Here is a 25,519-nt window from a genome sequence, read left to right as displayed (position 1 = left end):
CTTTTGTAAAGTGAAAAGTTAATACAAATTGTATTTGATTTTTTTTTTATTTAGAGCAGTGAATAACTGCTATTAAAATATAATAGGGTATCACTGTTTATTACTGATTTTAAAGGTTACTGAACTCTTGAAATGATTTGGATATACAGTTCAAACAACACAAGATTGGCCCCTCTGTATTAATCGTGGCCCCTCTTGTGCCCCCCAGTTGAAAAAATCCTAGAATCGCCCCTGGCCCTCGGCAAATCGATTGCCATCACCGGTGCAGATGCTTTAGGTAATTGTCAGGTCAAAGAGGTGCCTGTCTCCACAGGTAGGGCTGTGTCAAATCAAACCTTCTCTGCCAAATACTGACCTTCCCTGCTGTGTTTATTGGTGGAAGGACGTTTGCAATATCCACTGCAGCCACTTGGTGGCAGCAGCATTGGCAGCATATGTCCAGCCCTCATGCCCTCCCTCCCTCCATCAGCAGTCTTCTCTCACTCTCACTTCTCTCAGAGAGACAGTCTAAAAGCAGCCTGAGGGATTTGGACTTGAACAGGCTGAATGTTCTGCAGAAACTCTCCAACTGCATTATTATTGCATTGAACCAAATTGCGTGTCTTAAATGTTTCTTTCTTTCCTTTAAGCCTGAACTGGTAATGCCTCTTAAGCAGACGGTGGTAATGTTACTGTCTGTCAAACGTAAGCTGCTTTGGAGCTCCTTCGTCTAATGTTTATCACCCGATTTCTGGTAAAACGTGTCCTTGAGCGAATTGGGGTGCTGTGTGTCAACCGAATTAGCCCTTTACAAGAATTTACAGTAGAGAAGTGTCACAAGGCTTTTAAAGGAAAGTAGTATGTTTTTCAGTCAGGAGTGTGTTCGGATATCAGGTCACATAGCCGGTTGCTTGTTTTGCCAGAAGAGTTTTGCTTGGTTAAATCTGTCCTCAGAACAGAGGGGATTCCCGTTTTCCATTCACATTCCTCCTCTGCTTTATCACAGATTGGATCTTCAAGCTCCTCAAATTCATTAAAGGACATCTGAGACGGTTTTCACCAGCTCTGTCAAATGATTGACCTTAGAAAGCCCTGACGTTTAAAGATCACCAAGGATTTGGTCTTCTCTGTCTGCCTTGTCTTCTTCTTTAGAGTCAGCTTCATTAGTTACTTTAACTGATGCTGTTATTTGCTTTTAGATAGTAGTGGGATACATTTTATTTCATATCCTAATCCATAGGATAATAGTAAATTCATATAAAAAATGTTATGTCATATTATATATATATATATATATATATATATATATATATATATATATATATATATATATATATATATATATATAATGTGGTTATATATGAATATGCATTTAAATGTAATTTATACTTTTATAGGTCCCCCTTCAAATTTTCAATTCGATAGTCCGGCCCTGAAAATTGCTTGAAGTTTTAGGGGGTCTTTTAAATCTCATTGGGTTCAGGGGAGGCGAGAGAGACACGGACTTCCCCTGTAACTTTACCTGCTGGTGTCAGTAATGTTCAGTGTTTCTTTAGAAAAACGAGTGATTTATACACGTTTTAATTATATATTTTGTAAAATTTGCATTGTTTTATTTTTTTTTCTCATCCATCCATAGCAAAGGAGTAATACTACATTATATTATATTATATTATATTATATTATATTATATTATATTATATTATATTATATTATATTATATTATATTATATTATATTATATTATATTATATTATATTATATAAAAATAAAATACAAATAAAAATGTAACAATAGAAGTTAGTTAAATATATGATAATAATAGCTTTTGTAATATATTATACCGTATATTAAATAAAAAATAAAATGAAATAAAAACATAATGTATTATAGTTATAATTTTCTTTCTGGAAAAAAAAAATATTTTATTTATTTAGGAAGTTGCGTTTAAAAGTAGAGTATAATGGATCCTAATCTGTAAAGTACAGAGTTACAATTTAGTGAGTTATATAAATAAACAAAATAAAATATTTATATTTATAAAAATAATTATATATTATATTATAAAAGCCATAACTATACATTTAATATAATACAAACATTTTAACACAATTTATATATATATATATATATATATATATATATATATATATATATATATATATATATATATATATATATATATATATATATATATATAATATATATATATAAATACAGATATATTGGTAAAATTATTTCGTTGTGTTTCTGTTAGCAAAGACAGTTGCCTTGGTATTTTGGTGCAAATGTACTACGTTCATACAGTACCTGTTAGCATATACTAGTTGGATATACTTATGGCTGAAATATAAATAGCAGAAGAGTACAACAGGGCAAGAAATATAAATATGACAGTAGAGAATATATATGACAGCACAAAATTTACTGTATTTGCATGTTACTCAGTGCAGAAACAGTGCTGGTTCATCTAATGGCCGTCAACCTCGGCCATTTCCCGCATTGCTGTCTTCCCTGCACACTTCAGCAGCCCAGCGCTGTTGCCATGGAGAGGGATGCTCTCTGCTGTCCCCCAGCAGTCTGACCGAGGGAGGATGGGCTGATCTGCCTGCGTGCCCTCAGCATCTCTCTCCCTGTCTGCAGCCTGTCTGATTGGCTTGGCCCAAGATCGGCCCCCATGTGAATGCAGAGCCTGACTCCTGCCAAGAGGATTATTAGATATGTGACTCCTGCACCTCACTAAGGGTGCTAATTATGAAATGTCACTCAGTGCTCTTTTTCTGTACCCATGTTTGTATTTATTTATCAGTATTTTTTACTTTTTCAGATTGGCGGCAATGTTTTTCTGTGCTCTGTTTGTTGTCACGAGGAAAGGGGGTTCAGATGCTAATGAGATGAGAGAAATAGGAAGCACTTTGTCATATGGCATGTAAATCCATACTGTAAATCTGCTGAGTAAAAGAGTTAAGACAACTTGGCATGTGAAAGTCTTGATTAAACTACTTTATCAAAATTAAGCAGTGTTATTTTATTATTATTTATAATGTATTATAGTGTTTTTTCTTTTACATATCTAGTTAGCTTTTATATGTTATATTTTCAAATTCATAATTTTTTAGTAATTGTTTGTTTTATTTTATTATTATTATTAGTTTTTGCTTTTTTTTCACGTTTAGTAATTTTAGTACTTCAGCTTAAACAATTTATCTCATTTAGATGCCTAGGCAGCATTTCTAATTTATTTTATTTTACTATTTTAAGATTACTATTTTAATTAATAAAAATATTTAAATAATTTTAGTTTGTTAACAACACTGACAAAGATCAATATACAACAAGGTTACAATACAACCTTGCAGTAAGGATTCATTTAATACCATAGTTCATACTTTTAATCTTATCACCATTTAGTAATACATTTTTAAAAATATTAAAAGTTATATTAAAGTATAGTAATTGTATTAAAATATGTGCATTATTTCATGCATTGTAAGCTAACATTTTACATACATTACATTACATTTTACTAACAAAGGTTAAATGCTGTAAAAATTTCACTGAATATTGTTGGCTCATGCTAAAATCATTAACAAATTATACAAATGTGATGGCAGATGTAAATAGCCAAGTTCAGTTACCTGAAGGTTAGCTGAATAGTGATGCTATTGACTGCAAGAGAGCAGGTGCTTTGACTATCTATCTATCTATCTATCTATCTATCTATCTATCTATCTATCTATCTATCTATCTATCTATCTATCTATCTATCTATCTATCTATCTATCTATCTATCTATCTATCTATCTATCTATCTATCTATCATCTTCCATCCATTCAGCCATCCATAGTTTGTTCTATCATTCTGTTCTGTTGTTTTATTAATGTTTGTTCAAGTTTGTTCTATCATTCATACACTTTTTTTCTTTGTCTGTCATTCGTTGTATCATTTCATTCATCTTTTAGCTATAACCTTTTAAACCTTCCAGTTTGACACGAAAAGTTTTCTTTAGTTTCTTGTAATTAAATATGAATATGAATTTCAAATCCATCTAAAATCCCTCAGATTTGTAATTGTGTTTGATATGCATTTGCAGGTAAGAGTAACATTTCTCTCCTTTGTGTCCTATGTCTCTTTTTCCCCAGATTTACCCGGGGTCTGTGGAGCTCATGCAGGTCATTGAAGAGTTCATCCACATCGTCGGGCTGGGAATGAAGGACTTCCACAATGCCTACCTGTTGACTGGAAATCTGGGTAACAGAGCCGCAGAAACCTTCCCACAAGCCACTCATCTTGCTGACTCTTCAGTCAGTTCTGTGTGTCGTCAGTAATTGAGGATAAATGGTGCATGGAGGGGGGCTAACAATTGCCAGTCGATAATGTTAATTAAAATCAAGCCCTTTCCACTTAATGTGCTAAATTCTAATGCAAACAGCCTCATCTTATTTCAGCTCGGGTAAGAGGAGACTGTGTTAGGGTTTGGTTATATCTATAGCAGCGTGCTTTGATTCTCATTTTCAAAAACTAAATATTTCGGCCTCTTACCTAATTGCTTTTTTATTTCCGTTTCTAAAGTAAAGGTTTTAAACATCCATTTTCCCATAAGAATCCAGTGCTAAATGTCAAATTCTGATTTCCTTTCCAGTCATTTGAACTAAATCAAAGTTAAATAGCTAAAACGTTCCCTTTGCTTCCAGTGATGAAGCACATTTGCTTAGTTTTTGTAATCCGAGCACACAGAACGTTGACCCATGAAATTGCAATCTGCATGAATTGCAGAGCTCAACAAATATGAAATGAATGGATAAAGAATGACCTTCCTATATGTCAGCAGAGTCTATAATGTTTGGAATGGTGCTTACACCCAACTATCATTAAAAAGGTAATTCTACTGAAGGGCACCTTTGATATCTTTTTTAATGTTAACTTATTTTATGTGTCTTGCCATAAAGCATTGACAGGATTGTGCTGTCATTATATTATGTACAGTACAATGAAGTATCAAGACATTTAAAGCTTTCTTAGTATGGGCAAAAAATCATTGAAAATTATGCATTGCATTATCAGATTTTGTATAAAGTTTTCTTGGCACTTTTCATGAATACAGTACACTTTCATGACTTTCTAAAAAGCAGTTTAAGTATTAAATTTAATGACCTTGACCTTCTTGGTTGTATCCAAAAAGCTAAGAACCTTCTGAAATGTTTAAAGTTCAAACACTTTCATTGGCCATATTAATAAAATCGTTTTAGGTCCTATTTTTTGTCCCATTATGGAAGTGTAATTTAAATTAATTTAAATGCTGGCTGTCAAATTTATATAAGGAAAACCACATAAAATGTTCGCATAACAGATATTTAGATTTTTTCCAGGCAAGAATGAATCTTCATATGAAAGTTATCTTTCATATTAAAACTGATGAAAATACACAACATAGTAAGTTGGTTCACATATGACAGCCTCTGAACTAGGTCAATACTAATCTTATATACAGGCACTGGAACTAAAAATCGCTCCCAAGATGAATTCAACGGGTCATCTTGTTAATGGTATAAATTAATTACACCAATAAAATAAAATTTAATCAAGAACATGAACAGCAATATCACATTAGAACACAAAAATTCCAAAATGACATTTCCCTTACATTCAACTTCCGAAAGTGCATTCATCTTTGCCATGTAACAATCATTTAGTTGACTAGTGCTTTGTGCTGTACTAGCAGAAACATAAATTGCATTAATAAAAACACTCACACAGACAAGCTATGCAATATTGCGTTCATAATCGAATGTTATTCATCTAAAGAATTTTCAGTAGGTACGTTTACATGGACATTTTTGGCTTCCATCGGAATTCATTCATTCTGATTGACGAATCCGAACATAGTGTTTACATGAACGCTGAATAATGGAATCGGGTTGATATGGGCTTTTATATGTTACAAGCTTCTGGTCGGATTTATTCTTTTGACATACGCACACTGCATGGATATGTAGAGTTTCCCGGCTTTTGTCGCATACTGTTTTAAAAAGCACAGGTGCTATTCATCTATTGGGTTCTAATTAGGTGACGACCAGCACATTAACTGTTGTGCAGTACTGCCTACATGATAAAACAGTAAAACGCCCCTTTCTGCACCCAAACAACTTAAACAGTCTTAAACAATGACTGGTGGGATGTTGTCCTGCTCCACTTCACAGACGTTCACAGAGTGAAAAGGGGAGTTTTATGATGATTAAACACTCATTTATGACACTTTATTCACCAGGAAGAACAGCTCATTCCGCTCGTCATACGTCTATTTTTACGTCACTGCTCATGCGCAGTACTTTCCAGTTGTGGTTTTCAATCCGATCAAGTGCTTACATGTCCTCTCGGTCAGATTAAAAAAAAGGAATAAACAATCCGATCTAAATTTTTGTTAGATCTGGCCAATTCAATCCGATTGACCTGTTTACATGTGACTTTTAATTCTGATTGTGTTTCTAGTCCTATTAAGATTGCAATAGTAGGGTCCATGTAAACGCAGCTAGTGATCTATGGCTCTGTGTAGTAAATGTCGCTCCATCTAAAAGCATGTGATGGAGATTTACCGGTATTATTAATCAAAGAACTGGCTTTACTGACGAGATGCGGATGACAATCACATGGGATTTATCGTGCAGCCCATGTTTGTCGATCAAAAAGTACAAAGTAGATGAGTAAAACTAAGAAGCAGAGTGTACTATCTAGAGTGGGTGGGATAGTGGGCTGTGATTGGTTGTTACAGTTTACAGTGCATTAAATGTTGTGCTGTGATTGGTTGAGAGGATATATCACATTCTGCAAAAAAAGGGACACTGGCGTTTGTCGTGGTTTTGAAAAAAAGAGAGAAAACATGACCTAATAACTCTGCGAATACCAACACTTTACCAACAAGAAACAATACTGATTTTGGCAGAAACTCAATAATAAGAAAAAAAAGTGTTTATTGCATTTTGGAACCAAACTCTTCATATAACCACACACACATCTCAAGGCTCCATTACTTAAAGATTTAGAGGTGATATTGAGACAGAACCTTTTTGTATTAAAAGCTTCTGTAGAACATAGTAAAGAATTCGGAATCCAAGTTAAACACATTTGCCTTTGTAATGGTGTGTGTTTGGAGTAATTAAGGGCCAGATTTACTAAACAAGGCAATTCCATAAAAGTGCCGATGGGAGTGGAAAGTTCTGTGGGTGATCTTCTGACAATGTGCAAATTAAAGACAGCAGACACAATATCTAATTTCCATAATGACCAACGCAATCTTCCAAGAGTAGTGCTAATTAGCATAAGGATATATTTGGATAATGTTTTCCTCTGGAATTCCAAATATATTAATATGAGTGGAATAAATTATCTCCCTTCTACCATGCTCTATTCTCTGCGGGCTTCCTCCTGGCAGCAACGATCACAGCCATGTCAAGCGCAAAATGGGTTAAGACATGCTTTTATGGGGGTGGTGAATAATGGCGCAAATACCAGTAAATAGACTACTGCAAAACTTAGTAAATCATGTTGCATGATTCATTTAAATATGAAGAGATTGATTTCAAAATTCAATAAATCAATTTTGATTAATTTGAGTAAAAATTAGTTTTCTTTACCAAGAAAGTGGGTAGATGAAAACCACTATTTTCTGTTTCAAACTTTCACATAGCATCTTTAGGTTATAATAACATTACAAATTCAAATACAGAAAGCTTTCATAATCGAATGCGATTCATCTAATGAACACGATATTGTGTTTCTTGTCAGTGATATATGCCTCAGAGTATTAAATGCCAGTCCAACTTAAAGCATGTTATGGAGATTTATCAGTAATATATATCACAGAACCGGCTTTACTGACAAGATGCGGAAGACAATCACATGCGATTTATCGTGCAGCCCTTTTTTGTTGATCACCAAAGTGCAAAGTAGATGAGGAAAACTAGGATGCTAGGTCTATTTAAAGCACCGCCATTACTGTCTAGAGTGTGTGGAATTAAGGTGATTGGTTGAGCGAATATAGCGCATTTTGCAAAAAAGGGAGACTGGCGTTTGTCGATGTTTGGAAAAAAAGGGAGAAAACATGACCTAATAACTCGGCGAATACTACATTTGGTGTACAATACAAAACTGAATTTTCAATACCAACCAGATTTCATATTGATTTTGTGAAAACTTTTTTTTGTAAAAAAAAAAGGTGTTTATTGCGTTTTGGAACCAAACTCTTCATATTCTCTTTCCATACATTTTGTGTCTGAAAGGGACACTCCTGCAAATACATATGCAATAAGATTAGCCTTAAATATGACTGTATCCATGCCTTTTCGTTTCTAATTTTTCACTGTGTGTCTTTAGTAAATCCTGACAGTCATTTTTTAATGACAAAAGAGGGTTTGCTCTGGTGCAAGCTCTTAATAAGTCTGGCAATATGGCTTAAAATATTTGTGCATTTTTCTGTTTTTTTTTAAAGTAGTCTTTTATGCTCACCAAATCACCATTTATTTATTTATTTATATTTGAATACAGCTTCATTTTTTTTATGCAATAAAACAATAATATTGGGAACTATCATTACAATTACAATCTTGTAATAATGTTTTTGATTCAATCAATTATAGGCTAAATGACAAAAATATAAAGTAAATCCGGTAACACTTTTGTATAGGGATTAATACTCTCTATTAACTAGTTGCTTGTTAGCATGTCTATTATTAACATATTGGTAGTTATAAAACACATATTATGCATGACCATATTATACATCCCTATACGCAATACCTAAACTTTAGTAGTATATTGCCTAATACCTAAAATTAGTAGTATATTGAGGCAAAATTCCATAGTTTAGATAGTTATAGATAGTTTGTGAATGGCAGGACATAGACTTTCAAATAAAGTGTGACCATAAATCCTCATTTTGACATAAAAAAAAAACTTTTTCAGCTTTTTCAATTTCCTTATCAGTGAAATTAAACAACCATCTTAGCCAGCGTATGCTTTCTTTGATTAAAAGAACAAAGCGGAACTGCCCTGTACTAGCCAAGTGAAAATCACCTGTCATAGTAAGATATTGCAGCATCATTTCTATCTAAATTTATTGCACATTCTTGACACCACAATAAATGCCTTCTGTCAACGTGACACATTGTTGTGTCGGCTTTTAGCCAAATAACCTTGATTGCAGTGGCTCCCTTTTCCGTGGCATGTCTGCTCGTAGAATAAACAATGACTCCGTCTTACTTGCAGCTCTTTAAAGCTAAAATTTGATTTTTTTTAATGTGTTTAATGGACATTGATTTGTGTGCATTGATTGCTTAGATAAGTTGAGAGACCCTGATGTCTACTCCAATAAATAGTCTAACCTTCACATTTAGCCGAGATTGCACCGAAATTTTTGACGTGCCAGAAATGGCCTGTTATTCCTCGGTAGGATCCAGTCATTAAGCTCATTAGTTACAGGTGGGCGCAGGTGCCGATGCCTCCTGGCTGGGTTCCCTGAGGACCGTTACTCACAGCGGCATTTCAAAAAACAGCTCTGAGCACATCCCAACTAAAAAGATCTCACACCAGAGTGAAACATACTGAATAAATCACTGTTGCACGAGATGTTTAGAACTTGTGTAAGAGAAGCCCTGTTTCTTCAACTGTTCTTCAACTTTTTTGATGTGCATACTCTTCTGCTTTTCTAAAATTGATTGTTCATTTTGCTTTTGGTAATTTTAGTTTGGAATGCAGTACTACTGTTTTATTTATTTATTTATTTTTTAATCAGATATTAGTTAACAACAATATAGATTTCAAACAGAAATTTCAGAATGTATGTTAATACTTTGCTTTCTATTTTACTCCTCTTCAAAACCAATTTGGCTGCTTGAGCTTAAAGGAACACTCCACTTTTTTTGAAAATAGGTTCATTTTCCAACGCCCCTAGAGAACAACAGTTGATATTACCATTTTCTAATCCATTCATCTGATCTCCGGGTCTGGCAGTAGCACTTTTAGCTTAGTTTAGCATAGATCAGTGAATCTGATCGATTTTTTTGAATCCGATTTTTGCTAAATTGTAGATATTTTACAAGTTGTAAAATTTGATTAAATTTGTACGAATGACCTGCACCTAACCCCGCCCCTAAACCTACAGCTTAGGAAAATTTGAATACTTTCTCAAAGATCAATCAAAAAAAGGGTTTACAAAACAGAAATGTTCAATATCTCCAAAGCAGGTTTAATTATGCTGTCAATACTTGGTTTGGGCTCTTTTGCACAAATTACTGCTTCAATGTGACATGGCATGAAGGCAATCAGCCTGTGGAGCTGCTGATGCGTCACTGAAGCTCAGGTTGCTTTGATCGCGACCTTCAGCTCCTCTGTATTGTTTGTCAGATGTTACTTATCTTCCTCTTCACAATAGCCCATAGATTCTCTGTGAGGTTCAGGTCAGGTGATTTGGCTGCCCAATCAAATCCGGCTTCAAACTGGGCCTTGTTTGTAAAACAAGCATCTTCGAAATGCAGGGAACAAACAAAAACACTTGCACAACTCTGTTGATGCTCTGTAAAAATAAACTCCATCCACTGGTCCCTTAATGCTGTTTTTTTTTTTTTGGTAATCTGTGCAGGGTTGTCTTGCCCTGGCAACCAAAAACACACTTCTTTTGTGACTTTTCGCGACGCTCTCGCTCTGATCAGTGAAGTCTGTTGTGCTCTCATTGCTCTGCTATACGGGAGCGCGCTCTCTTCCGGCAGACGTGCCCTTAAGACCCATATAAGGAAATTCCGCTCCATCTAACGTCACACAGAGCCCATACTCAAAAAAACTTTCCGAAACTTGTGACAAACCGGAAGGAGTATTTTTGGAACAAAAATACTCCTTCAAACTATAACTTAATTTTTGAAACTTTGTCCATGTTTAGCATGGGAATCCAACTCTTTAAAAGTGTAAAAAACTCAGTATGCATGAAATAGCATTTCACCCCCCTTTAACAATTAAATTCAGTTATTTTTAAGTGATCCAAAATAATTTCACAATACCATAATATACAGTATTTGATAGTGTTATTGAATTATTAGTGTTTTTAAAAGATTAACTGTAGCAAAAACATAAAATAAAATGGGCATAGAAACAACTTTCACTCACGCAAAGAGATGACAGATAACATGTTTAATTAAACTTTACTTTTTTTTTATCTTATTTACAATTACAGTTTTTACAGTGTAAATGATTAAGTTTAGATTTCTTCTGTGAGTAGAGAAGCCTGGATTGAGGTAAAGCTCACTAAATGGCCTGTGATCTCATGCTGTAGTAGAGCTTAATGTGTGAGCTGCTTCACCCACAATTCTTCAGTTCTACCCCATGTGCTCCTGTGACTAATGCCCTCCGGCTCCCCACACACAGCAGCTGGCAGCACTGCCACTGTCCTCCTCCTCACACACACACACACACATACACACACTCACAAACACAAGAACCCTGTGGATAGACCAGTCATGCATCAGGGTTTGCACGTTTAAAATGGTATTTAAGTCATTGTCGATATAAATAGAAAAATCATGGAATTTTAATTGAGGTTTCAAACATGATGTTAAATTGTAATTGATTTGGAAATTGAGTATTACAGTTAAAATTGAACGATTTTCAAAGATATTCATTTAACTGTAGGTTTTTTTTATGCAAACAATAGAAATTAGCATTTATTTTCCAATATGTTTCTTATAAGAAAAATTTCAGTATATAGACCATTGCAAAGAAAACTTAATTATGTTATGTTTTGTAATGCTTTGTACTTTGTACTAAAAAAAACAAACAAAATATAATTAGGTGATAAAAATGTATTCTACATATTATGAAATAAATAACAGTCAAAATTATTGATTTAATTATGTATGTTTTGTCACAAACCTTGTGTTTGAGTTTCCTGTCTTGAAAGTGCATGGGGAATAAACTTTTCTTGTTTTTTCTTGTACTTTTTTTTTTTAGTTGCAAGTATAGAGCGGTTGCCTGCGGTATCTGTGACGACTGACATTACCTTTCCCATGAAGGGACGGAAAGGGATGGTGGACTGGGCCAGAAATTCTGAGGACAAAGTTGTCATTCCCAAAGGAATCTTTGTGCCCCAGACAGCAGGTAATGTACATGATGCTACACTGTGGAAGTTGATGATACTATACAATAAGGGCTACATACAATAAAACATAAAATACAATAAGGCTACATTAAATAGATTGTAAAAGCCGGTTTTCATTCAGCACCATTTACATTCAACAAAGCAGGCCATCAGCATGAAAATCAAACTGTCATATATATATATATATATATATATATATAATGTCAACTGTAGCATATTTTGTGCATATTGACCAAAAGTATAAAGGTTTGGCAGTATTATTTATTTTATCAGTTCATAAAAATGATGGCATTTTTTATTCCGGATCATCTGTGGGATATTAAAAGTTTTGTGATCTCTACCGTATGATTGTGTTAAGATTTCAAAGTGGTGACACGGTGTGACCATTTAATGGAATAGCTTTAAGATTACAAGATTATATGTCAACCGCTTGCCATTTGCCTGTTTTAGAGGAGACTGCACTTGGTCGACCACATCAATTCAGATGACACAGCACTCACTGTATCCTCTCAAACAATGATAGTAAAGAGAGCTAAGCACCAGCGCACCAGACTATTTACTTAATTAGTGTGATCGGTCTTATCTGAAGTGTATCAGAGGGAAGTAATGAAGGATTGATTGAATACATAACTCACTCCAGCCTGCCTTGAGTTTGACTGGAGGGCTGTACAGAGCTGTTTGAACCAGGATTAGCCTTCCTGTCAGCAAAGAAGACCTTTACCTTCTAGTTATCAATAACCTTGCTAGTATAGCCTGATCTACCACTTTATTCATTATTGGCAGGAAATTTATGATGGATTAGCTGTCAGGAATATTGTTTGGCAAGAGACCTGATATTTAATGAGAATTTTGCCGGTTTGGAGGTTAATTAATTTCGTAGCTTTGAAAATATAAATCTTGTTAAATTTCTTTGGATTTAAAGATCCCCACATGGAAGTGAGAAGGTATGAAGAGAGGATTTCTACTGTCTAGCTATGGAAAAAAAGGCACTCCAGATGATCTAATAACCATCCACATTGCTGATTGAAAAGTTGAAAAGGGAGCTGAGCAAAACACCTTTGTGTGGAGATGCTATTTGATATGATTAGGTAATGTGATGATCGTATCATCTAACCTAGACTGTTTTCTGACAGATACGGATGGATCTTCTGTATTCATTCTTGGAACGGTTCTCTACAAGACTCTTGGCCTTATGCTGCCTGCTCCTCGGTAAGACTCATTCATCTCCAGTCATTTAGATATCATAATACAAAGATAAGAAGAGGATATTATAGAGGAGAGATTCCCAACTAAGGATATGTGTACTCTAGGGAGTACTTAAGAAGGTTCCTACTTGGATTTTTTATTTATTAAACCTGTAATATATATATATATATATTCTGTAATATAGTCTTGATTCAAATAACTTACCGTATTCATTTTATCAAAGTTCCCTTTTATAGAAAGAAAATCAAAACATGATGAAAATCAAACCCATAGCAGAATGTATTTCTTAGTTTGTGAGTTATTATTATTTTGCTATATTTTTCCCCCTTTTTTTATTTGAATGGGTGCAATTATATGATTATTAAAATATATAAAAAAGTACTTTTTTAATATATTTTTAAATCAGAAAATTGCTTGTGCAGTAAAAAGTGATTGTTTAAATTTGTTTTTATTTTATTGTTGATTTAGTGATCAAAGTTATCAGACAAATTTCGAAAAACTAATGAATTTATATTTTTTCAATGAATTGGTTGCAACCAAATATTATCAAAGACTTTTGACGATTAACATTTGAAAAAAAGAAGAAAAGAAAAAAAGATCCGTAATTGAAACTTTCAACCTGATTTTAAAAAAGTGAAAGTGACGTGACATTCATCGAAGTATGGTGACCCACACCCAGAATTCGTACTCTGCATTTAACAAATCCAAATTGCACACACAAATCATGAACACACACCCGGAGCAGTGGGCAGCCATTTATGCTGCGGCGCCCGGGAGGCAGTTAGGGGTTCGGTGTCTTGCTCAAGGGCACCTAAGTCGTGGTATTGCTGGCCCAAGACTCAATCCCACAACCCTGGGGTTAGGACTCAAACTCTCTAACCACTAGGCCACGACTTCCCCCTAAAAGTCATTTTTCCAGTTTTATGTATTAATTTGATAAATGTATATAATTATATAATCAGTAACCTTTAATTATAAGGAATTATGCTACATTTATGTCATGTTGGAATTACTGTAATTTACTTTTCAGTGACTTTTAATAAAAGTAATGTAATAAAAAATTAATTAAAAAAAGACAGTGGCCTCAACAGGGCTTTATATTAAAACCAGTGTCACTATTGATTTTAACTAATATAGTGATGGAGATTTTGCATGGTGGCTAAAATTGGCATCATGCATGTTGCCTTAGAAACAAATAATTTCTGTTTCTAAGGAAAATAGAACTGCTCAAAGGAGAATCTCTTAATTACAGAAATTCCAACATGTCGTGATTACAGCTTTATTCCAGGATTTTGGTTCACATGTCATTGTTTATTTTGGTATTAATAAGGAATTTGTCCTTGTATGAAACTAAATTATGTGGCTAATGCCTTAAAGCCTGTTGAATACTGTACACAACAATTTGGGAGCTGTTTTTTCTCAAATTCCTTGTGATTTTCCTCTAGTCTTAAAAAAAGAAGCTGATACAACAAACTACAGTGTTTTCACTCCCAAGTCAGAATGAATATTCTTGGTTATTCTCAGAGTCCGTCTTGAAGCTTGGGATCAAAACCTCCTTTCCATTTTAGAACTTCCACTCAAACCTCCGGAGACACACAGGACAGAACAGACCTTTCCTGGTGTGGCTCTGAGCTGTCAGTCGAATCTCAGCAAACCTGAGTATGATTCCTCCATGGAATCCCTGCTGACAGGGAGACATGGAAGAACAGAGAAAAAGGGCGGTCCTCTGTTCTTGAGCTCTGTTGGATCCACTGAAGCCAGTAGGGAGATGGAAATCAGTACAAACAGTGGAAGATAACAGAAGAGAAGTGTTACCATAAAACAAGCAAACAAAAACAGTGTAACATAGCAGAGGGATTTGTAAAGACGGATTGTTGTTGAACATTTAATCACAAGACAAAATACTCTGTTGATCATACTACAAGAATCATGCATGAACAGTTACTGTATATAGTATGGATCCATGTTTTTAATATGAATGGTAAATGTGATAGCTTTTGAGTGACTATGGCTAATTTATAGTGTAAATAAACATTTCAGGCAGTTCTATAGCTCCAGTAGGCTTGGAATATAATGTTGTGTGCAAATATAGTCATATGGACCACTTTAATAATATTTTTATCTTTTTGGAGCCCCTTACTTTCATTTTACGGTAAAACATGTTCACAAAACATAAAACACTGTACAATAAAAATTCAGATTAGGAAAGTTTTCTTCTTGTTAAAAGTTATTAAGTTACTTTAGTTGTTAAATTTAGGTACTGGGTTGGGTTAAGGGATCTAGAATAAGGTCATTCAGAATAAGGCATTAATATGTGCATAAACAAACAATATGTTGGCCCTTAAAATAAAATATTTTGTGTTCCAGATTGGCGTGCTCCAGTAAAATTCCACTGAACCCCAATAAATTATTATAGAAATTCTTCAAATCAGTGAGATTTAAGTATACCAACCTGAGAATCATTTTCTCTGATGTTATTTCAGCAATTAAGTATGTTTTTTTAGTCTTTTAGAATCAGAAGTTGCAGGTTTGAATCACTCTTTTGATCTAATAACTGTAAGGAATCCTTAACAGGACTGCTATTTTCCTCCTGGTCGGCAGGTGGCAACCCTCACCAGACTCCTGCTGAACCCTACCACTCATTATGCCTGATGCCTCACACCTGTGTCTTGCCTTATTTAAGTGTGTTTGTGCCATGCCTTATTGTTCAGTCTTGAGCCTATGTTACCTGTTGCAAGCTAAGTCTGCCAAAGTTTAAGTTTAAGTCTTTGGACCCTTGTGTCTATTTTCATTTGTACTGTTTTTTGGAAGCACAGCTTCTCTTGTTTTGTTGCACTTTCCATTAGTAAAGTTTTGTCTTGTTGAAGACCCACGACTCCTGGCCATTTGATCATCCCTGCTCTTGGATTCATTTAGTGGGGAGTTAGCTCAATCCATTAATTCAGTGACTTCGGACCAAACAGACCCGGGTTCAATCCCCACCTAGAACAGCCCCGTTACAGCAAGACTGAACCAGAAAACATGAATCCAGCGGAGGAGAGTCCACCACCATCTAATGTGGATCGCATTCTGTCTGCCATATCAGGCCAAGCGGCTGCCATTCAGCAACATGAGCAGATTCTTACTGAGATTCTTCAACGTTTAAATCTTCAGGCTCCAGCTTCTTCGTCACAAGAGCCTCAGCTGTCACATGGTAATCCGTCTCAAGCAGTGGTAGCCGCCCTGTCAGAACCTAAACTACCAGCACCAGAACGATTTGATGGCAGTCCTGAGAAGTGTCGTGGGTTCGTCACTCAATGCACCCTAGTATTTCAGTTACAACCTGGCAGCTTCCCCACAGAGAGTAGCAAAGTTGCTTACATCATAACCCTTCTTACTGGCAAGGCTTTAGACTGGGCCTCGGCTTTGTGGGACCAACAGGGACCACTCACTGCAAACAGTAGCAGCTTCATCTCTGAAATGAAGAAAGTCTTCCACCATCCAGCCAGCACAGGTGATGTGGATTACCGTTTGCTTCGACTCTCTCAAGGCACTCGAAGTGTGGCAGAGTTTGCCATTGAGTTTCGTACCCTAGCTTCAGAGAGTGGCTGGGACCAGCGAGCTTTAAGGGCCACATTCCACCAGGCCTTGTCTCCGGAACTTAAGGATGAGTTGGCTTTTAGAGACCCTTCTCCGGATTTGGAATCTTTAATTGAGGTGGCTATCCGAATAGATCATCGTCTCCGAGAACGACAACAGGAACGACGTCGGGAAACCAGTGTGTATCGTCCTCAGGAATTTTCCAATACTTTTGAACCACTCGGGAAACCCAGTGATCTGGAGGAACCCATGCAGCTGGGTCGAACAAGATTAACCCAGACAGAAAGGGATCGACGGATGAGGGAGCGACGCTGTCTGTACTGTGGAAGGTCTGGCCATTTCCGCTCCAACTGTCCTGAATTGTCGGGAAAAGCCAGTTCTCGTCCAGGAAAGGGGGAACTGGAACGAGAGTAAATATCTTCCCTCATCCTACAACCTCTGGAGTTACTATCCAAGCCACCATCTTCCACAACAACCAGAATCACCAGCTTGGTGCTTTCATCGACTCTGGGGCTGCTGGGAACTTTTTAGATCTTGATGTGGCCAGACGTTTGGGCATTCCTTCCATGCTCCTCCAGAAACCTCTAACCATCACAGCTCTCGACGGCAGACCTCTGGGGTCAGGACAGGTTAGTCACTGCACTTCGTTTATTCAGTTTGAAGTTGGGGGTCACAAGGAACTAATACAGTTTTTTCTTATCCAGTTACCAGAACTCCCCTTAGTTCTTGGATTTCCATGGCTAACTTGTCACAACCCAAATATTGACTGGTCTAGAGGCGTAGTTAAAGGTTGGGGAACTAACTGTTGTGTTTCTGCTCTTTCTTTTTGCCATTCTACTGAGAAACTGGAGGTATACCCAGAGCCAATTTCGAGACTATCCAGGTGCCCTGCCAATCTCAAAACAGACAGGTCTGATACTCAAGAGCTACCTGTATCTCAGTTTAAATCTGCCACCGCGAAGTGCACAGCATTTCACCCTGAGTCGCCTCAAGTTCCCCAGGCCACGGTTGCACTGCAGCTTCCCATTTCAAAAACCCAGAGTATTATGCCTCCTGTGTGTCTCCCTGATCTGTCCAGAGTTCCTCCAGAGTATGCTGACCTCAAGGAAGTCTTCAGCAAGTCCCGAGCCACCTCCCTTCCCCCTCACAGACCATATGACTGTGCTATAGACTTGGTTCCTGGAGCATGCCCACCGCGGGGTAGGCTTTACTCTGTCTCTGCCCCTGAGAGGACCGCTATGGAGAAGTACCTCAAGGAAGCCTTGGATAATGGTTTTATTCGTACTTCAACCTCACCTGCTGGAGCAGGGTTTTTCTTTGTTGAGAAGAAGGATGGTGACCTCAGGCCTTGCATCGACTACAGGGGTCTCAACCGCATCACCATCAAGAATCGCTACCCCCTGCCCCTGATGACCTCTGCATTTGAGATCCTGCAAGGCGCCACCATATTCACCAAATTAGATCTCCGAAATGCCTACCATCTGGTCAGGATTCGAGAAGGGGACGAGTGGAAGACCGCTTTCAACACCCCGACGGGCCATTATGAGTACAGAGTAATGCCCTTTGGCCTGGTCAATGCCCCAGCTGTCTTCCAGGCACTGATTAATGATGTCTTGCGGGAGATGCTGAACAAGTTTGTTTTTGTCTACCTTGACGATATCCTTATTTTCTCACGCAACTACCAAGAACACGTCCAACATGTTCGACAGGTCCTTTCCCAGTTACTTAGACACAGCCTCTTCGTCAAGTTGGAAAAGAGTGAATTTCATGTGTCTTCAACCCCATTTCTTGGCTTCATCATTTCCAAGGGCAACATCCAGATGGACCCTGGCAAGGTGCGAGCAGTGCAGGAATGGCCTCAACCTAATTCCGTGAAGCAGGTACAACGTTTTCTTGGGTTTGCAAACTTTTATAGAAGATTTATTAGAAACTTCAGCTCTGTTGCAGAACCTCTCTCCACACTCACCAAGAAGTCTGCCCGATCATTCATGTGGACTGAGAAGGCCAATCAAGCTTTTAACAAGCTCAAGAGACTCTTTACATCTGCCCCTATCTTAACCCTTCCAGACCCAGAGTTGCCCTTTGTGGTGGAGGTTGACGCTTCTGATGTAGGGGTAGGGGCAGTCTTGTCCCAGAGAGCCAGGGTCGACAACAGGCTTCACCCATGCGCCTATCTGTCTCGACGACTAACTGCAGCAGAGAAGAATTATGATATTGGAAACCGAGAGCTGTTGGCAGTAAAGGTGGCATTGGAGGAGTGGAGGCATTGGTTGGAAGGGGCCAAGCACCCGTTCCTCATCTGGACCGACCACAGGAACCTAACCTACATTCGGGAGGCCAAGAGACTGAATTCCCGCCAAGCACGCTGGGCACTGTTTTTTAACCGGTTTGACTTTGTTCTTTCTTACCGCCCAGGTTCCAAGAACTCAAAACCAGATGCACTTTCGAGGCAGTTTGACTCCCCAGAAGAGGAGGCCAGACCAGAACCCATCCTTCCCACCACCAAAATAATAGCAGCTATCCAGTGGGGCATTGAGACAGCCATTAAGAAGGCCCAACGGCATCAGTCGGATCCAGGTAATGGTCCACCAGGACGTCTTTTTGTCCCTAACCGCCTACGTTCTGATGTGTTGCAGTGGGCACATGCATCCCTCCCCTCTGGTCATCCTGGGTCCTCTAGAACTTGCAAGCTCATCCAGAGGAGATTTTGGTGGCCAAAGTTGCAAAGGGACGTCCGTGATTTTGTCGCCGCTTGCACTGTGTGTGCCCAGAACAAGGAGATCAGAACCCACCCTCAAGGACTACTGCATCCTCTACCTATCCCTAAACATCCTTGGTCGCATATTTCTCTGGACTATGTCACAGGTCTGCCTGAATCCCAAGGTAATACTGTCATTCTTGTGGTGGTGGATAGATTTTCTAAAGCCTGTCACCTCCTGCCATTACCCAAACTTCCCACAGCTAGCCAGACTGCAGAGCTCCTAATGCAGCATGTGTTCAGGATTCATGGATTCCCCCAGGATATTGTCTCCGATAGAGGTTCCCAGTTCACCTCCCGGTTCTGGAAGGCTTTTGGTCGTCTCATTGGATCTGACATCAGTCTGTCATCTGGTTTTCACCCCCAGTCTAATGGGCAAACAGAGAGGGTGAATCAGGAGATCGAGAAAACTTTGAGATGTTTGGCAGCAGACAATCAGACCACTTGGAGCTCTCGATTAATCTGGGCAGAGTTTGCACATAATTCTCTCTACCATTCTTCCTTAGGCATGTCCCCTTTTGAGTGCCAGTACGGTTTCCCTCCCATTTTGTTCCCTGGTCAGGAGCCAGAGGTATGTGTCCCTGCTGCTGCTCAACTAGTTCGCCGTTGTCAACAGGCTTGGAAGAAGGCCCGGACAGCTTTACTGAAGGCAACTCAACAACAGCGGAGGCATGCAAACCGGCATCGGAGGTTGGGACCAGTGCTTCGTCCGGGTCAGAGGGTGTGGCTCGCAACCAGAGATCTGCCTCTGAGGGTGGAATCTCGCAAGCTGGCTCCACGTTATATTGGTCCTTTTAAGATCCTCAGGAAGATAAATCCAGTAGCTTACCGCCTACAGCTGCCCAGGTCCATGAGGATTCACCCAACGTTTCATGTCTCTCGGCTAAAGCCTGTTGTTTGTTCTTCTCTGTCCCCAGCTCACAAGACCGCCCCAGCTGCCCGGATTGTCGATGGACAACCAGCTTACACTGTGCGTAGGTTGGTGGATTCTCGTCAGGTCAGAGGAAAAGTACAGTATTTGGTCGACTGGGAGGGTTACGGCCCAGAGGAGCGCTCATGGGTGCCTGCTCGAGACATTCTGGACCCTATGCTCATCACGGATTTTCGTCGCACCCAAAGACTCCACCAAGTGAACGTCAGGTGCCGTTCTTAGAGGGGGGACTCCTGTAAGGAATCCTTAACAGGACTGCTATTTTCCTCCTGGTCGGCAGGTGGCAACCCTCACCAGACTCCTGCTGAACCCTACCACTCATTATGCCTGATGCCTCACACCTGTGTCTTGCCTTATTTAAGTGTGTTTGTGCCATGCCTTATTGTTCAGTCTTGAGCCTATGTTACCTGTTGCAAGCTAAGTCTGCCAAAGTTTAAGTTTAAGTCTTTGGACCCTTGTGTCTATTTTCATTTGTACTGTTTTTTGGAAGCACAGCTTCTCTTGTTTTGTTGCACTTTCCATTAGTAAAGTTTTGTCTTGTTGAAGACCCACGACTCCTGGCCATTTGATCATCCCTGCTCTTGGATTCATTTAGTGGGGAGTTAGCTCAATCCATTAATTCAGTGACTTCGGACCAAACAGACCCGGGTTCAATCCCCACCTAGAACAGCCCCGTTACAATAACTCAAACAGCTTTGTAAAAAGAATGGTTCACCATTCAGTTTGACTCATTCGGACAGTTTACTCATGCACTGAATCGTTTGCAATGGTTTCTCATGCTGCAATAATAACAATATATTATCATAAGACAGAAAACAAAAAGAGCTCTGGGTGAGGTAAACATTTACCTACAATCCATTGTAGGAAACAAAACTTGAAGATGTCTTCTATCATTTGTCAACGACAAAGCAGTTCTTATTTTGCACATGCATCTTGTGAACAGCTTTTATTCAAATCTAAAACAGAATTAAAAGTAGGTATCAAAATATGAGCTCACTTTTTTGATGGTGAGCATGTGCCCCAAGATGAAAGGCTAAAAACGTCCCTGGTGTTCCATGATGACATGATGGACTACATAAGAACAGAATTTCAATATTGGATGAACTTCCCCTTTAAGAGTCTTGTGTTATTTCATGCCTTTCAGGCTGTGTGGACAATCATGACACCATACAACACCACTTCTGCTTGATTAAATCAAACTAAGAGTCTGGTTAACCATGCACAGATAATGTCTTTTGACATTCGAAAGGATACATTTTTGGCTTTAGGACAATCTGCTTATTTACAAAGACACATTTATTTTCCATGGCTTAAGTCCAGGTGTTCTGAATACCATAATCAAAAATGAAGATCGACAGACTGTAAAATAATGTCAAAAAAACATGTGGCATCTTTGTCGTTACTTTAAGAAATTATTATTTTTCACTCTGGACTCTTGAGAAGCTTTTTGCTGGCCATTTATTTTCTGTCTTTGCTTCTTTTTAAATGGACCGTGAAATCATGCCCTAAACCGTTCAAGTTGACTAATGTTATACAAGGAAAATTGGTTTAGTTAGAGGAGGAAGTAAGGAGAGAGACGTTTTGAGTGTACTTGAATCTTCATATCAAAAAGATTTTTGCACCCTTGTTGCATTAGATAGGATCACTTGAATATGTTTAACATTTATTCATAGCCAACAAATAATGTTTTTGGTCATGAAATTAAAAAGTATTAAAGTGCTTGAAGTAACTTTTTTTGAGTGTAGTAATGACAAATTGACGGCTTTTTTTTATCTCATGAGAGGGGCTCATTTGGATTTAATCAGAAACTAAACATGTTTCAATTTGTTGTGTTGAATATACTGTAGCTCTTTAAAGTTCTTTATATTCTCTTTCTATCTATTCATTATTTTTTTTTTTATTTCACTCTCTAAAATTCAAATCATCAAGCATATAATTTCTGGTCACTGCTAGCAGAAAGTATCTAATTTGTAGTGAAAAACCAAATATCACGACCTCACAGCAAGTCCAACCTGGAAAGACAAAGTTCTGTGCTAAATGAGCCATTTCCATTAAAATGTGCAGAATGGGGAGTTTAAACAAAAATCAATGCTGGTGATAATGGAAGAATTGAAATGAATGAAATGAGCAGTTCTTCATTCAAGCGTGAACTGACTGTTGTGTGTGATTTGATCTAACCCACAGGAATAACACTGCTGTGAACTCAAAAGTGATTGGTGTGACTGTCCGACCAGAACCCAGGGTTACAGAAGCCCAGCTGGAGATTGAGTTAGCTCATCTAGCTAATGTAAGCAGCAGTCAGATCTCAACACGCTTCACCAAAACAATCCAGAGGGGCTAATTAATGCTGACATGGAGGTCACATGTATTTAAAAACTTCCTAGTTTTGGACACAAGGGAAGGAATATACATATACAGCCTTTATATAAAAAAAAAATCCTCCATTTGTGGATGTCATCAAAATCCTTTAAATAGATCAGGTGGAGAATGATTATGAGAGATGAGTCCCCTCCTGCATCTCATGTGGATTATGTGGATTATTATTATTATTATTTTCAAAATACATATTTATATATTTTTAATTGCAACAAAAAAAGAAGCTTTTTTTCTGTTTAAAAGTTCCCAAATCTATTGAAAATGTATTTAATTTCCCGTAAAGAAGTACACAGCTATCTGAGGTTTGTTCTCTTTAACACGATATCTATCTCACAGTAATCTATTTGCATCATATGCATCGTAACCAGTCAAGCTATAGAAAACAGCAATTGTAAACACATAAAAGAAATGCTGATTTCCAAAATAATATGTTTATGTATATACTTATATACATGGTTCTGCAGCGTACAATACTGTCTGTAACATTAATCAAATTGATATAAATCCTCCCTTGTAGTTGTGTAATTGATGTAAAAAGTAAATACATTACTGTAATGAAACACATGGGCTTTTGAAGAGAAGCTAGAAGAAGGAATCGTAATGAAATGTGTTCTGTTCCTCTTAGAATCACTTCAGCCAATCAAAGGGAGCTCTACAATGCCTCTGTCATTTGTTTCAGGCTCATTAATCAACAGACAAATAGCAGTAATTAGTCCAATAATTAATTTGCCATCACCAGTTATTTCTCTCCTCACTGTCTCATCAAGATATGGCCCAGATGATTACAGCTCTTTTTTCCACAAGGCTTTTCCCCCTTTCTTGTTTGTCTTTTAAATTTTGGGACTTATGTTTTGCGATATCGGCTATCGTAGTGTCTGTTTATTGGCATGTACTGTGATATGTCTAATCATTGTATTGTGTGTCCATTCACAGTATGTGTTTATTTTCTTGCAGGGAACAATGAATCCATTCTGTGCACTGTGGGACAGCTCTATTATGTAAGTGAAACTCATTTTTATGTGTGTAAATGGTATGTGTCTTAGATTGTGTTTTGATTTGTGAAAATAAGCCTTTAATACAGTAACCTCATGGTCAATAATAAATAGTGGTGCTTGTTGAAATATCCAGCCATTGTATCCATTTAAGTGTGTTTCCACGGCAATTGAGTTTAAACAGTGGTTGACATAAGCAGGGCCGTTTTAACCATTGGGCTAGGTGGGGCTGAAGCCAAGTAGGGGGCCCGTGACTGGCTGTGGGGTAAATTGACTGGCACGCCGATTGCCAAAGCCAACACGCCCCCAACTTATTGGCGCTGTTATTTAGTTGAGCTTTTCTGTAAATTCCATGCAATAACATTAGAGATTGAAGTCTAAAGTCTGAATTTGTTTTACCAATCAAATACATTTATTCTATGTGCACGTATCTATCAGGTGATTGCTGCCCAGTAGCCTATGTCTGCATTCACCTCTGGTCTTCACTTCGTTCTGGAGTAATCTGGAAATGGTTGTGCAAAGAACAATATTCAAAAAATGAAAAACTTCAAATACAAACAACAGAAGGAAAAAACATAGGTTAGTCAGTAAAATCTCCAGCTATTAGGTTATTTTACTAAAGCTGATGATGGAGTGGAAGTAACTTCAATCAGCTGTTGTTGGAACAGCAAGTGAACCAGGCACATGGAGCAGAAGTACACCGTGTCATTTTCTACACAGATTTTAGTTTTTTTTTTTTGTTTACTTTCGGCTTCCTTCGATTCTATTCAGAACTGTACAAGTGACATGTCTTGGGTATTCTATATTTTTTGTTACCAATCACATTACAGCCTTGACCTCATTTAATTTTTGGCAGTTGTGCGACACTCAGTTGTCGTTTAAGGATACCATAGGAAGGAATGAGAAGTGCCATGAGCTAAATCCCACCTGTCGCAAAAAGTCAGTGACTTCTCTTATAAAACGACATAATTTTTTGGTGTAAAATCAAAAAAGTTCAGTCCAAAACTATTTTGAGTGTAAAACATGTTGAAGATTAGCTGATAGGCTGTTGATTAATTAAAAGATAAGCTGTTTTTCTCACAAAAGCTGTTTATTCAGCATAGGAAAGCCTATCCTCCAGTGACAAGCATACATACAAAACGGCCTCTGGTCTCCATCCCTGCGTACCACCAAAGCTGCAGAGTTAGCATTAGCTGTTACGCTTTTTTTTTTTTTTTTTGCAAAAGGTTGAAGGTTGGTCTGCACAGCGCCTCTTCAAATCGAACACACCTTATGAAATGTACAATTTATGTACTTAAATCTGTCTGCGTTAATTGTGTTCAAAATTTGGATTTATTTATTTATTTTTATTGATTTCATTTAATCCAAACATCTTTTCATGTTGATTTTGAGAAAACTGACCTTGTATTACTGAGAAATACACTTAACTACTTGGAAAGCATCAGTATCCAGAAGTTCCTGTTACCTCAACCCACCTCAACACGAGCTTCTACAAGAAACGGAACTGCAGAATGAGATTGTCACTTGCACCAGTGGCCTTTAAAAGGCTGTTTGAGAAT

The 25,519-nt window shown here is 37.6% G+C and overlaps 1 protein-coding gene across 1 annotated transcript in view; it reads left to right on the top strand.

The window, feature by feature from the left end:
- The window catches only part of LOC113069328 (adhesion G protein-coupled receptor B3-like), a gene marked incomplete at its 3' end in the record, with an annotated part of 46,022 nt that overhangs the window by 12,152 nt on the left and 8,351 nt on the right, over positions 1–25,519 (top strand). The window contains exons 6-10 of the mRNA XM_026242332.1: positions 4,122–4,230; positions 11,971–12,117; positions 13,252–13,327; positions 22,777–22,879; positions 23,923–23,966. Coding sequence (XP_026098117.1) covers positions 4,122–4,230; positions 11,971–12,117; positions 13,252–13,327; positions 22,777–22,879; positions 23,923–23,966 — 479 coding nt within the window. The remainder of the gene's footprint in view (positions 1–4,121; positions 4,231–11,970; positions 12,118–13,251; positions 13,328–22,776; positions 22,880–23,922; positions 23,967–25,519) is intronic.

The sequence above is a fragment of the Carassius auratus genome, unplaced genomic scaffold (assembly GCF_003368295.1).
Source record: "Carassius auratus strain Wakin unplaced genomic scaffold, ASM336829v1 scaf_tig00001464, whole genome shotgun sequence".
Lineage (NCBI taxonomy): Eukaryota > Metazoa > Chordata > Actinopteri > Cypriniformes > Cyprinidae > Carassius > Carassius auratus.
The sequence above is the reverse complement of the archived record's forward strand: the minus strand, read 5'-3'. Positions and strand labels throughout refer to the sequence as shown.